General features: G+C 43.1%; 1 protein-coding gene across 2 annotated transcripts in view; it reads right to left on the bottom strand.

Moving 5' to 3' along the window:
• The window catches only part of LTK (leukocyte receptor tyrosine kinase), a 107,658-nt gene that overhangs the window by 40,583 nt on the left and 53,009 nt on the right, over nt 1-14,066 (bottom strand). For both annotated transcript variants that reach the window (XM_075754451.1, XM_075754452.1), the window contains 5 exons: nt 8,571-8,710; nt 6,420-6,557; nt 5,360-5,512; nt 4,154-4,254; nt 2,147-2,313 (listed from right to left, as the gene is read on the bottom strand). In XM_075754451.1, the coding sequence (XP_075610566.1) occupies nt 2,147-2,313; nt 4,154-4,254; nt 5,360-5,512; nt 6,420-6,557; nt 8,571-8,710 (699 nt within the window). The remainder of the gene's footprint in view (nt 1-2,146; nt 2,314-4,153; nt 4,255-5,359; nt 5,513-6,419; nt 6,558-8,570; nt 8,711-14,066) is intronic.

Below are 14,066 nucleotides of genomic sequence, written 5' to 3'. Positions count from 1 at the left end.
AATGGAAGCGCAGGAAAGAGAGTCAGACTTAATTAAAAACCCCAACACATAGAGACATAGCACCTGCTGAAAGAGAGATGGAAACAAAAAGCAGGGAGGAGCTCAGAGAGGGGAAATTATGACTGGAAGCAGGAGACAGATAAAATGGGTTCACAAATGGGAGTTTGAAGGAGAAGGAAGAGAGACCAAGTATATGAAAACAAGGAAGAAAGACACTTAGTGCTCAGTGAAGCAGGTGGGATGGGACAGGAAGAGCAGAGCATGGAAGGAACAAGAGGCCTGGGATGGAGCCCAAGTGTTCGGGGAGAACAAAGACCAGGGTTTCTTCACTTGAGGCAAGGAGCTGCAACACCTTCCAGCAAAGTATGTGCTGCTTCTGTTTCTGTTACAGATCAGTGCAGCAAATGACAACTTCTTACTGCTGTCAGTCACTTGGCTAGCTCGGGTAGCACAGGTCTGCTTGCTAGATTGAACAGTTCCAGCCTCACCCACAGTGACTGTCACTTGTGCCTCATCGGTTTTAAATTTCTTTGAAAATGGCATACAAAAAGGTTACATGAAGTGAAACAAGATAGAACTACTTGAAACAGATTGTCATAATCCACACATGACCTACCTACTTCTTTTCTTTTGTCTAAGTGCTCAACTCTTTTGAACATTACAGTATTTGAATATCAGGGGGTTTTCATGCAGTGCTGCCTAGTGCTCCCTAAAGCCTCTTGCCGTCCATTCCCTCCTGCCACAGAAGGTCGATTTCCCTTCAGAACCGAGGGCTAATGCAGAAATCAGAGGCTTCAGGGAACAAGCATAAGGGACCGTATATCAGAGGAGGCAGAAGGTCTTAAATACCTCTGAAGAGCCCCTAGGACTCTGCTGTGGTTGGGTCTACATGAAAGTGCCTGGGGAAAAGAGCGATTCTGGACAAATTCACTGGTCATACTTTACATATGCAGAACTAAACAGATGCTAATCCACAGGACTCCAGACTGTGTCAGACAAGAATATGAAATACACTGCCAGCATGCAAACTTATCCTATCCCAAAGGAATAATTCATGGCAAAAGTGTGTATGGTGAACACATGATAATGCTGAGACCAAAGGTAATGATGAAATTAAGCTAGAGAGAAGGTAGAACAACACTGGCTCCCTGAGTTTTACTGCAGCTTGGTTCTGAATTGCTATCACTTCCAGACCCAAATCCCTGAGCCTTTTAAAGATGCAGACAATATTTGAAGTTAAAAGGAATCCCCTCACACCTTCTAATCCATGAAGTTTTGAGACTTTATTTCCAATATTAGGTAGATATTTTTCCATTTATAATATTCACTGTATAGACTTTGAGGTTTTTTTCTTAAGTGTTATGTGAAACAGGCCTTCCTGAGGAAGATGCAAAAAAACAGATTGGAGCTATTTAAAAATAGTTTCTGTCATGCAAAATAACCAGCTGCCAACACCAGCTCCATGGCTTGAGATCGAATGACACTGGGTGAGGGAGGAGAAACACCTGATTAAAAATCAATTGGGCTGAAATTCTTTGAATATTCTGTATTTGACTTCATTTGAAAACCAATGTCATGTTGTATTTTGACATCTAAAACTGAAAACTTTAGTGCAAGGCTGATTTGGGCAGCGGTCTTTTCCGGAGATTGTTGCATCAGTGATGTGGCAATGAATGATCTCCAATTGCCTAGGCTGCACTGATACAGATCCTAGACTAGACAGTTGTATTGGCCAGACTGTGGCTTTACCACAGTGGGTTTTTTTGTGGGAGTACAAAAGGCAGCTATGCTAATATAGATGTTTCCCTACCGGGAGCACTTTGCCCCTCTTAGTATACTGGCTTTCTCAGATTGGTAAAATGTTTCTAGTACGGAGACTTGCTATTCCCAATACCTAATCACTGTTTGAGGCTGCTTCTAAGCGCAGACACACAGTACGGGCTTGTGCTGAGCTAAGCTGTGTATGTGCATGAAGAGACGCACGAATGACAGAATACGTCCTCAGCAAGCAGAATTGCAGTACTCCTGTAATTTTTTCAGTAGAAATGGCCTTGGAAGAAGGCAAGAATGAAAGTGATGCTTCACAACAAAGATAGTAACAATTTACTAAATCTCTAGGGATGGATGCTGTCAGTGGAGCTCTTACCGGTTCTGAAGCACTGGCATTGGTAAGGTGATGAGAAACCAGTGGTCACTCCAGCTCCCTGCTCTTTCCCACATTGGCAAGGCTTTTGGAGCTCCCTTTATCTCTTCCCTAACAGAGAAGGAGACAGTACCATTGTAGCTGCCAAAAACATGCACTGAGAATTGGACCTGTAATAGAGGAAGAAGAGAAAAAGCACGGTAACCTGTGATAGAAAGGGAAAGGTACTAACTTCTCCCCTCCCTGCAGATCCAAGACACCAAACCTTTGATCCTGGGTCAAACTTTAATCACGCACACCACTAAGGCCCCCATTGCTTGTGTATAACTCATCACTGCTCCTACCACAGAATTTTCTTGGTGGAGACCCTGACTGACACTCCTGTTGGGCAGCTGTTCTCCAACCACTAATGACAATATCCATGGCCTCAGACACATCTGGGTGAGAGAGAGCACTGCTTTCCTTGTTATCTCCTTCAGGAACAAAAAGTAGTAAAGCAGAGGAACACAGGCTTCAACTCAAGAAATGCTTTATCGTTAAATGCTTCTACTAGAGGTAGGTTATCACAGAAAAACAATCCTAAACACATTCCTCTTCAGTATTCTCACCAGCTTAAAGGGTCTGAACCACAGTTTAAGGATTCCTATTGTAACCACCCAGGTTACTGTGTTGCACTGATATGGCTCAATCTATACCCAGGCACTACACAGGGCACAAAAGCACTCCAAAGGGAGAGCTGTCCTGCCCCAAATGCCCTTGAAATGAGGAATCGGGCTGTCTCTAGAGGCAGGAAACCTCAATCCATATACTTGCTCCAAGTCATAGGCACCATCTGGACCATAGTAGGTGAGCAATCTGATCACCAGGCCACAGAATATTTTGAAGCAGGACTCATTCCTCTTTCTTGGGGCAAGTTCTTCTACTTTGCCACAGACCAAGAGAGAACCGCTATTTCCACCGCTGCTTTGAGTACTCAGCTGCTCTTTGTGTTACGGACAGCACCAGCAGGAAAGGGAGTACACACACCCGTGCTGCAAAGAATAACCACAGGAAGTTCCTTGCTCCTAAAATGTGGGTTCAAATCCTTGCAAAGTGGAGGAGAGAATGGGTCCAGATCTTCTGCGACCTGTACACCGTAACTAACAGTTACTGCTGCTTCTCCTCCTGGTTTGTAAGCCTAGCTCCAAGCACGTTTTATTTTGTTGGAACTACCCAGCAAACTTGACCTGAATTTATAAATAAATATAAATGCTGAAGTTACATTTTTGGCACCTGCACTCTATTTCTTTTGCCAGCTCTAATTAGGAGGCATCAAAGCTTTCTGTTTTCCCCTAGCAGGGCTGGACTCCAGCTCAAACTTGCAGCTTAATTTTCCTAAGTGTTATGAGTGCAATATTATTTAATATTTTTAATTCCAACATCTCGTAGTTCCCCTTATTCTTTGTAGGGAGCTGGGCTGAAGGTAGATTACATGATTTTATCCATGCCATGTTGTCCTCACCTTTTGAAAAATGTGAACAAAAGTTTATTATCTTCATCTATTCCTGGAAAATCTAATGCCTTGCTAACTTCACGGTCCTGTTCTCAGTGAAACTGTTAAGTTTTTTTAACTGCTACAAAAGTATTGCAAAATTTAGGAAGAGAAGTCTCAGCAGCAAGTATACTGAATGTCTCCACACCCCAGAAAGCCTGCTCCCTTTCCTACAAGCCAAGGCCACCTCATACAATTCAGGTGCTGGTTCCCCTGCAGAAGAAAGGTCAATACAGCTAGGCTGGGAAGTTTTCCATTACAAAAAGTTGCTTTGGGGCTCCTGCATTCACTTACTAGGGGTGCACCTCACATCTCCTTTCCAGTGTTCAACAAGTAGCTGCCTAGGTGGTATAGTCAGCTCTTCTGCTTTCCAGTGTTTCATAGAGTGTGCAGAGGCACAGAAGAATGAACATATTGTGCAAACAGTGCCTACAGCCTCATGGTTAACTCCACAAAGGTGCTAAGACAGAGTGATATACCTGGTAGTCTTCAGTGGCAATGCTGGCTGGCAAGCTGGTACTGTAAGCCTTGGCCATACCACTTGTCTGATTGCTCTCTGCTCGCAGGTAGAGGAAGTGTCCTGTGAACAGAAAAGTGAATCATAAAAGACAAGATGGCATTTTCCTTTTTTATACTCTCTTGAAATAATTTAACATCATTGTGCTGAAGCACAGTGTAAGTAAGATGACGAGCATGGGTTGAGAGTAAATCTATTAGTGAGGCAGTTAAGCAGGATATAATAAGCACTCTGGTAGATTTCAGCAGCACAAAAGTCAACATCCCAAACCCTTTCCTGGAACATGAGTGCATAAACTCAGACATCACTCAAGTATGTTCCCATACAGAGGCTCACACCAATCTACAGTGAGCTCCAGATCAGCCCTAATTCTTATGCCATTAGCATCAATGACTCTTGCTGAGACAAACACGGGGCTGGAAGAGCTTGTTTGTAGTCTGTGTTCCCAGGGACAGTTTATACAAGCTCTCAAGAGACAAACACAACACTTATGTGGACACTCTTCATTTTGACATGAAACTGTGAGGCAAGACTCATCTGTGCTGAACACTGACTTTCAACCTGGACATGTGAGGGTCTGGCTTCCCTCCTTTTTATTTACCAAGCTGACAGTTCTGGGAATCATCTGACTCTTTTTTATTGTAGTGTTCTACAGCATAGAATGTACGATCACTTGGTCTCGGGACATGCTTACATGTGATGTTCTTCCTAACCCACTGGCAGAGTCTGGCAAGGTTTTCAAAAAGATTTGTTTCTACAAGCTACCTAGTTCTGTTGGGCAATTTTTACTTTATGATGCAGCAGCTATCATGTTGCTGCGGAATGTACTCTGCAATTGCATAGCTCATAAGAGGACGAAGAAGGGAAGAAGTATATATAAACAAAAGAGAATTAATCTTATAATTTTTTAAGGTGAAGAACAATTCTAGTCTCTGATAGTTTTGAGTTAATTTTATTGCAGAATTTTTTTTCATATAACGTTTTGAATCATGTTCAAAAGTTAATTTTAGCTACATTTAAATTTGTTAGAGATAATACTGATGCTAAAGTTGAAATGGTAATGCTGGCAAAAATTTTAAACCAGTTAAAAAAAACTAGATTCAAGGCTATCGTTTATATACACACACATATACCCAGAGAGAGTGAGAGAGAACTATGAGGAACCTACCTCCAGTGGCTTGCAAGGTAGACCCTACAAATGAGTCATCTTGAATCATTTCAGTAAAGCCTCGAATAGACCAAGGAGACGCTGCAGTTTCATTCAGCATCCACCCACATGGGCCATCTTCAAAAGAGCAATGTGAGCCCTCTGGGAGACTGTCTGCAATGGAGAATAAGAAAAAGCAGGAAAACAGGACAAACTTGATTATGGAAGAACACAAACAGCAGCAAAAGTTAAAACTTATCTAAGCTATCCAAGTAATGCTATATAGTTTTTCAATGTCAAAATATGAATTGGTCTCATTTGTTTATTTCCAGAGACACCATTAGGAAGTGAACACTTCGCTTCTGGAGATATTTGAGGCTTTGCAGTTCTGTCCTGCTCTAGATATTGTGCAAAACTGCAGCTCCTACAATCTAAAGAATGGTAACTGTCATGAGTTTGTAAAGGACTTGCTGTATATGAAATTACAGGCTTCACAAAGTTTTCTGTGTTTCAATTAAAGAAAGACCAACCAACAGATTATTTTAGATCTCTGCCGCTGTACCTGCAACAAAGCTAAATGATGCTTCCTAGCACCAGATATACTGAGTCAGGGGATTTCTCTGTCATGATGTGTGAGACGAGCTCTGAACTGGGATCTTGGAGGGGCAGATTCATGACCAATCGTATCGGTAGCTGGCACTAGAAAGATGATCAGCACCTTATACTGAAGGGAGGTTTAGAACTTCAGTCCAGAAGGAATTCCTTACTCAGCCACAGACATGTAAATAAGGTTTTGCCTTTCTCTGAAGTAGCAGCAACTATGAAAGACAGGTCATCAAGCTCCTTACTGCAATATTTAAAAAAACAGACTAAACCAAAAAACCCAGATCCATTTTATCCTATTTAGGATGAATTTTCAAAAAGAATCTTGGTATCCAATTAATGTAAATAGGCTACATTAATTCAGGAGGCAAAATACTGAATTAATCTAGAGATGTAATCAATTTAACTTATTTTTCATTCTGAATGATTTCTTCTAATGGGATGAAGATTCCCATGAAGTGCTATGCCACATACTCACCACACCTCACTCCTTCCTGTTCTTTGGCAGGGCAATCACTGATGAATTCACAGATTTGTAGGTGGCTGACACAACCTCCAAGAAGACAGGGGAAAGTGGAGCCTTTGTCATATACATAAAGATCTTGGTTTTCTTTATCTAAAGGAAAAAAGAGAAAGAAGCCCAGAGATGAGTTGGCAGAACGTGTATGACCCTTCACGTGTATCAGCCTTCACATGTAGGACCTCAGAAAGTGCCCTTTGGGTGATAAATGATACTCACCTCTGCTTTTTACCATGTAGGTTTCTATCCAGCATGAGATTCCTGCAGATCACCTCAGCTCTCATGGACACCAAATTTATTGCTCCTTTCTCTCATGCACTGTCTTCTGCTGTGTTTGTGCTATCTTTAGGTAAAAGCTTTTCTTTTTTATTCTTTTTTTTTTCTTCCTTTTACAAAGGACCTTGTAGTTTCTTACTGTGGTGTGCTCCTCAGTTCTGCACACGTGACTGTGCACCTGCCAGGCAGCTGTGCCACGCTGCGTAACACTCTGCTGCTGGAGGTAGAGATGCTCACTTGGCTCTGGTCCTGACAGACACATTACTATGCTCTATCGAGTCTCAGGCTTAACTAACACTCGTGGTGCTGACACATTTCTGTGCCAGCCTAGCGGCATCCAGCCTGTGAAGGGAGCTGCATTTCCAGCACGTCAGCTGACTGTGCAGGAACTTTACTCGTGCACCCTAGCTAGTCTAGTCAGCTATACTCTGGGAGCATTTGACTGACTGCACAGGTACCCAGCAGCCAGGCTGAACACAATTTTTAAGTCTGATGTTCCCCAAAAGCATGACTCTTATTGCACCCAGCCTGTCCTGTGGATGTGTGTGTGCACGGGTCTGTTATGGACCTGCGGGTTTGTGTAGGTCTCTTCTGGACCTGTTTCGCTTTAGCAGAGCTCTGCACAGAAGTTCCAGTGGGATTGTTACTGCTCTGGAAAAAATGCAAAAGTTAGGGAACCAATTCCAGAAGCAAAAATAAAGGACATCTCTGCAGCAATTCAGGTACACAGTCTGAAATAGTATTTCTTCGTGGCACTGTGTTGTGCTGGGTACATGCATCAGCTTATTTAGGAACTGTTTGGGAGTGTTTAGCATAGTGCTTCAGGCTGTATGCATCCCCTCAAAAGTCCATGACTGTCAAAAAAACATTGAATTAAAAATATAATAATTGTTAAATTAAAAGATTAATGACTACAATAAAATTAAGTCTCTAATATGATCAAAACCAGTCTCATGATAAATTATAAAACAGCTCTGTGAAACCAGTATTCTCTTTTTACATTTGTAGCTTTGTACATTTACATTTCAAGCTATTTCTATAGTGTCTGCAAAATGGAGGCAATAGCATTATATTAATGCATGAAAACCAGAAAGTGAAGATGATTGTGTCTCCAACCTGCAGGCTGCCTATGCCAACAGGCTCTTGTACTTCCAAGAAGCCTAAATGACATTTGCAAGGTTCTGCACAGCTACTGAAGATCATTTGCATGACATTCACAACAGGACTGTAAATGCCAGGTAAAACCAAGGATTTCTGAGATCAGCACTCAGTACTTTGGAGAAAATAATTACATTCCAATTATTTTCATCATAGACAGAAGTTCTCAGCCAGGCAGTAGCAAACAGACCCCATGGAGTGCAGATTGATGTTGCTTTTCTTATTAGATTTGGAAGATAAAGCCCCGTATGGAAAAGGCTTTGGTGACACAGGGTGGTCTTTTGTTCTTGATTATTTAAGAAAGAAAAATATTAAATGCTAAAATAATCTAGGCAAAGACTTTTTTTCCATTCCTGTTGCTGGATGCAGCATAAGCCCTGTTGTTTTTTCATAGAAAGATCAAGCAAAGCAAATCTGAAAAGCAGAGAGGATCACTTAAATCAGTTCTATAATTCTGAGCTTCACCCCTGCCTTCAGAGCACATACACATGCATGCACACACATAACAAATGTGATCCTTGACAGGTAAGCACTGCCAGAAACCCCAGAGGAGACTCAGTTTTCATTTATCTCCCATCTGACCAACTCCCTGATCACACATCAATTCTAGTGAGGACGCTGCTCTCTTTTCTGACTGTGTTTGGTTCTTCCAAACCTGACTGTATTGCAACATACCATGAAAGCAGTTCCTGAGTTGCAAGGAGCCCACTGCCAGTACTCCAACCTCTTTTGCTCCACAGTTTGAATACAGCAAGTTGATTTTAAAAGGTCTTTCTATTCGGCCTATCTGGGCCATCACATATTTCCATTTCATCCTAGAAGACAACAAAGAGCTATCACACACAGAGCACGCCAGAATCCATGGAGTCTCTAGTATAAAGATTCTGCACTGTAACAAAGAGTATTTACATGAGGAATAGATCGATGAATGTAAACTCCAACATAACAAACAGATCTTAATATAAAACAAGCAATGTTCAGCCTAACAAGCTCATGTTCAGTTATCTTTGCTGCAGATCGTATTGCTAATGATTAAAAGATCCAACCATTCCCAATTATTCTTAAGTTAAAATGGGGCTGAAATTATCATCAATTTTGGACACACACACACACACCCCCCCTCCATATGTGCCTTCTACATATATGGTTGTCTGTTTACTCTTGCAAGTAGAGATCAACCAAGCAGTTGCACGAGTCTCTGGATCCCCTCAAGCCAACACTGACATTGTACGTTCTGGAAGTAAATGTCTGACCCTGAATGTTTCTTGGTTGTGTCAAGTATGAGAACCTTTTTATGTGTGTTCTCTATCTAATCTCCCATCTTAACAAGCTAGACTGCACCCACAAAGCAAGGGGATGAAGAGAAGCGGTGTACCAGAAACTGCAGATTGCTCTGGTAATTTACATTTCACCACAGAACAAATGCTATATCCCCTAGACAGCAAAGGTTTCTCAACTGCACAGCACTTGTGGCAGTTCAGAGAAAGACAGATGGTCCCATGCACTCTAATTTTAAAGATGGTTGTTAGGCATCAAAAGCTCGAGAGAGATACCCGATGGGAATGTTCAAAGTACCTTCATCAAATCAATCTGATGGAAGTCAGGGTATCCAGATGTCATTAAAAAAATCCAGCAGGATTCTTAAAAATCTTTTTATTTTATTTTTAAAACCTGTGCTTTTACCTCATGTTAACAAGGCTGAAATACAGTTAAAGGTATATGTTATTATTTTGTAAAGGAGTTGCAGCAAGGATAGTGACAAAGGAATCCTTGCTCTAAGCTCTTTTCTGAAGAGTATCAGACAGAGATAAATTTACTCATACCCTACATGCTGATGATGTTGCTGGGGGCACCCTGGACGAGAAACTCTAGGTCAGTGCCAGTGGGATGATAAGGAGGCCAGGCCACAGCGTTAAGATGTGCTGCTCAGGCTGTGCTCCTAGTATTACTTTTTCATTTGGGAAATGCCTTCAGCTGCCATGAGGCGATCATCTAGCCCTTGTCCTGCACGAGAAGCACCTTAGAAGGCAACTCCTGGATGACAAACACACATCTGCAGGACACAATGCAAAAATCACAGACCACCTATTTTGCAACTTGCAAAAAACCCAAAGCAACTTTGTTTATCACCCTCTCCACTTTTGCTTGGCACTGATTAGTTACCCAACTTATTCTTCCCTCCACAAACCAACTATATACCTTTTTCTGGTGAGAGTTTCTTACTATCCCTTGTATGGCATCCCCTCATCTTCCACTTTCACCATTGTATACACACATAAATACCCATAGATACCCTAAACTCATCTGAAGTTGAGCTCCTCTTATCAATTTGATCCTATTTCTCCTGTTTCCTGTCCCATCATATTATATTCAATAGTTCAATATAATTTAATTCAGCTTCAGAAATCTCCAGCCCTGAACCATACCTGCACCCATCTCCACTACCCAATAAAGGAGAAGGACTGCTTTGCTTTCCTTTTGTATTACAGTGCAGCTTCAGGAATGTCCATCACATATAAATATATCTCATAAATACACTTATAAATATACTCCACCTCCCTCCCTGCCACACTGTGGCACAACATCCAAGAGCATTCAGCACTGACCCAGAACTGAATCACTTCTGCTACATGACACGGCTTTGTTCATCACTCCATTGCATCCTGTTGGCCACAAAAATCAATGGGCCTTAATCAAATTGGTTCAATAAGCCACTGAAGGTAAGGACAATCTTTATATCTTTTGAATTTACCTATTATACTTACTAGACCTTTCAAGCACTGAGACATAGTTCTAGTACCTCCACCAAGTTACAACCCATTCCCAGCTGAGACATTGCAGTGTTACCACACCTTTGAGTGGAGGAACCTGTAGCACACAGCCTCTGATTCACAACCAGTGTTACATTTAGTAGTAGCAACTAAACAGATTACTGCCCCACAGCTGAAAACAATGACTAGTGCAGCTGCTGCACCTTAATCCTACATGGTTTACAAGCCAGACACTGGAACTTGCCATTTACAGCCTGGTATATAAAAATAAATGAAACCCACTGGTGATGTAAGTCAATAAACCAACCTCTGAAATGTCACAAGAGAAAGACACTGAGAAAGACACACTGCCCATTCTGCCATCTCTGCTGGGAGAACTGTGGCATCTGGTAGAAGAGCAAGACCACTATCTTAAACCACTGCTTGTGTGAACTGGCAGCTCTTCTGAGTCAGAGCCCTAAGGTCCCATGAAGCATTCTAGTTCTGCACTGAAATAGCTCTAGTACTGAAATTTGATGCCATTTATAACATCACAGGAAAAGCTGGCAAGCATCCAGAGACCGTAAAAATGACAAGTAGCTTTGCATCAGAATACTTGTGTGTATGGAGTCTCATAATCATCAAGGTATTCCCCTTCAGAGAAAGCCTCCCCCTCAAGATCCAACTGCAGTAAGATTTCTAATGCTGTAAATAATTGCACCTTCTTTGCTTGGTCCCACTATCTAAACAGGGGCTAGGCAGACTCAATTTAATTTTCTTAATGGAATCAGGAATGAAGCCCATTGTCGATCTAGCATAAGATGGATCATTGCAGTGGGCTTCCAGATAAGCCAAGCTTGGCAATACCTTTACTATTGATTTTATGTCAAACCAGATCTCAAGTAATGAGGTAATATTACTCTTCTTCTAAATAGAGATGTTAAAATTGATCTTTATGTATGTAAGCGCTATCAGAGTCTGACATAATTTTGAGAAATTTGCATGGATATAAAGTTTGGAATTGCAAACAACCTGATGCTTAAGGTAAGAGAATTCAAGATTCACCCTGCAAACCTGTAATTTCAACTTTTGATTTGTATTTTCAACTTTTAATTTTCATTAGCCTCTCAATCTCCTCTGCTGAGCAAAAGTTTTCCTCCCCATCCTTATCAATTCTTTCTATGCCACGCCTTTCCATATCCACCAAAAGTAACTGATGATTAATTTTAAGACTATTTTTAATGGAGAAATTGTTGTTCTTAATATTAGAGTGAAAAATTCAATAAAGCTGAACAGGAAAGCTGAAACCTTTTCCGAATCAGGGGGACTCACTGCATGGGTTATTGCACAAGGGTACCTGTCATAGAATAATAGAATGCTTTGGGTTGGAAGGGACCTTAAAGATCATCTAGTTTCAACCCCACTGCCACAGGCAGGGACACCCTCCGCTAGACCACGCTGTCCAAAGCCCTATCCAACTTGGCCTTGAACACTTCCAGGGAGGGGGCACCCACAACCTCTTTGGGGAACCTGTTCCAGTGCCTCGCCACTCTCACAGTAAAGAATTTCTTTCTAACATCTGATCTAAATCGACCCTCCTTCAGCTTAAACCCATTACCCCTTGTCCTGTCACTCCACTCCCTGACAAACAGTCCCTCACCATCTTTCCTGTAGGCCCCCTTCAGGTACTGGTAAGCTGCAATTAGATCTCCCCGGAGCCGCCTTTTCCCAGGCTGAACAATCCCAACTCTCTCAGCCTGTCCTCGTAGGAGAGGTGCTCCAGCCCTCCATTCAGCTTCGTGGCCCTCCTCTGGACTCTCTCCAACAGCTCCATGTCTCTCCTGTACTGGGGCCCCCAGAGCTGGACGCAGTACTCCAGGTGGGGTCTCACCAGAGTGGAGTAGAGGGGCAGGATCACCTCCCTCAACCTGCTGGTCACACTTCTTTTGATGCAGCCCAGGACAAAGTTGGCTTTCTGGGCTGCAAGCGCACACTGCCAGCTCATGTTGAGCTTCTCATCAATCAATACCCCCAAGTTCTTCTCCTCGGGGCTGCTTTCAATCCATTCCTCGCCCAGCCTATAGTCGTGCTCGGGATTGCGCCGACCCACGTGCAGGACCTCGCACTTGGCCTTGTTGAACTTCATGCGGTTCGCACAGGCCCACCTCTCCAGCCTGTCCAGGTCCCTCTGGATGGCATCCCTTCCCTCCACCGTGTCAACCACACCACACAGCTTGGTGTCATTGGCAAACTTGCTGAGGGTGCCCTCGATCCCACTGTCCATGTTGCTGACAAAGATGTAAGTGCCAGTCCTAGTACCGACCCCTGAGGAATACCACTCATCACCCTTCTCCACTTGGACATTGAGCTGTTGACCACAACTCTTTGAGTGCGACCATCCAGCCAATTCCTTATCCACCAAGTGGTCCATCCATCGAATCCATGTCTCTCCAATTTAGAGACAAGGATGTTGTGTGGGACAGTGTCAAATGCCTTGCACAAGTCCAGGTAGATGATGTCAGCTGCCCTTCCCTTATCCACCGACGCTGTAACCCCATCATAGAAGGCCACCAAGTTTGTCAGGCATGATTTGCCCTTAGTGAAGCCATGTTGGCTGTCACCAGTCACCTCCTTATTTTCCATATGCCTGAGCATAGTTTCCAGGAGGGTCCGTTCCATAATCTTGCCAGGCATGGAGGTGAGACTGACTGGCCTGTAGTTCCCTGGGTCTTCCTTTTTACCCTTCTTAAAAATGGGGGTTATGTTCCCCCTCTTCCAGTCGGTGGGAACTTCACCGGATTGCCAGCACTTCTCAAATATGATGGCGAGTGGCCTGGTCACTTCATCCGCCAGCTCCCTCAAGACCCGCAGATGCAACTCATCAGGTCCCATGGACTTGTGCACCTTCAGGTTCCTTAGATATTCTCGAACCTGATCATCTTCTACAGTGGGCGGTTCTGCATTCTCCCAGTCCCTGCCTTCTGTGACCTGGGCAGTGCGGCTCAAGCATTTGCCAGTGAAGACTGAGGCAAAGAAGTCCTTGAGTGCCTCAGCCTTCTCCATATCCTGGGTAACCAGGTCACCCATTTCATTCCGGAGGGGACCCACATTTTCCCTCGTTCTCCTTTTATCACTGACATACCTATAGAAGCTTTTCTTGTTGTCCTTGACATCCCTGGCCAGACTAATTTCTATCAGGGCTTTGGCTTTCCTAACCTGCTACCTAGCTGCTCGGACAGTTTCTCTGTATTCTTCCCAGGCTACCTGCCCTTGCTTCCACCCACTGTAGGCTTCCTTTTTTTGTTTCACTTTGCCCAGGAGCTCCTTGTTCATCCATAGATGCCTCTTGGTGGTTTTGCCTGACTTCTTCTTTGTTGGGAAACATCGCTCCTGAGCTTGGAGGAGGTGACGCTTGAATATT

The sequence above is a fragment of the Balearica regulorum genome, chromosome 5 (genome assembly GCF_011004875.1).
Source record: "Balearica regulorum gibbericeps isolate bBalReg1 chromosome 5, bBalReg1.pri, whole genome shotgun sequence".
NCBI lineage: Eukaryota > Metazoa > Chordata > Aves > Gruiformes > Gruidae > Balearica > Balearica regulorum.
Note: the sequence above shows the minus strand (reverse complement) of the source record. Positions and strands in the feature narration are given on the sequence as shown.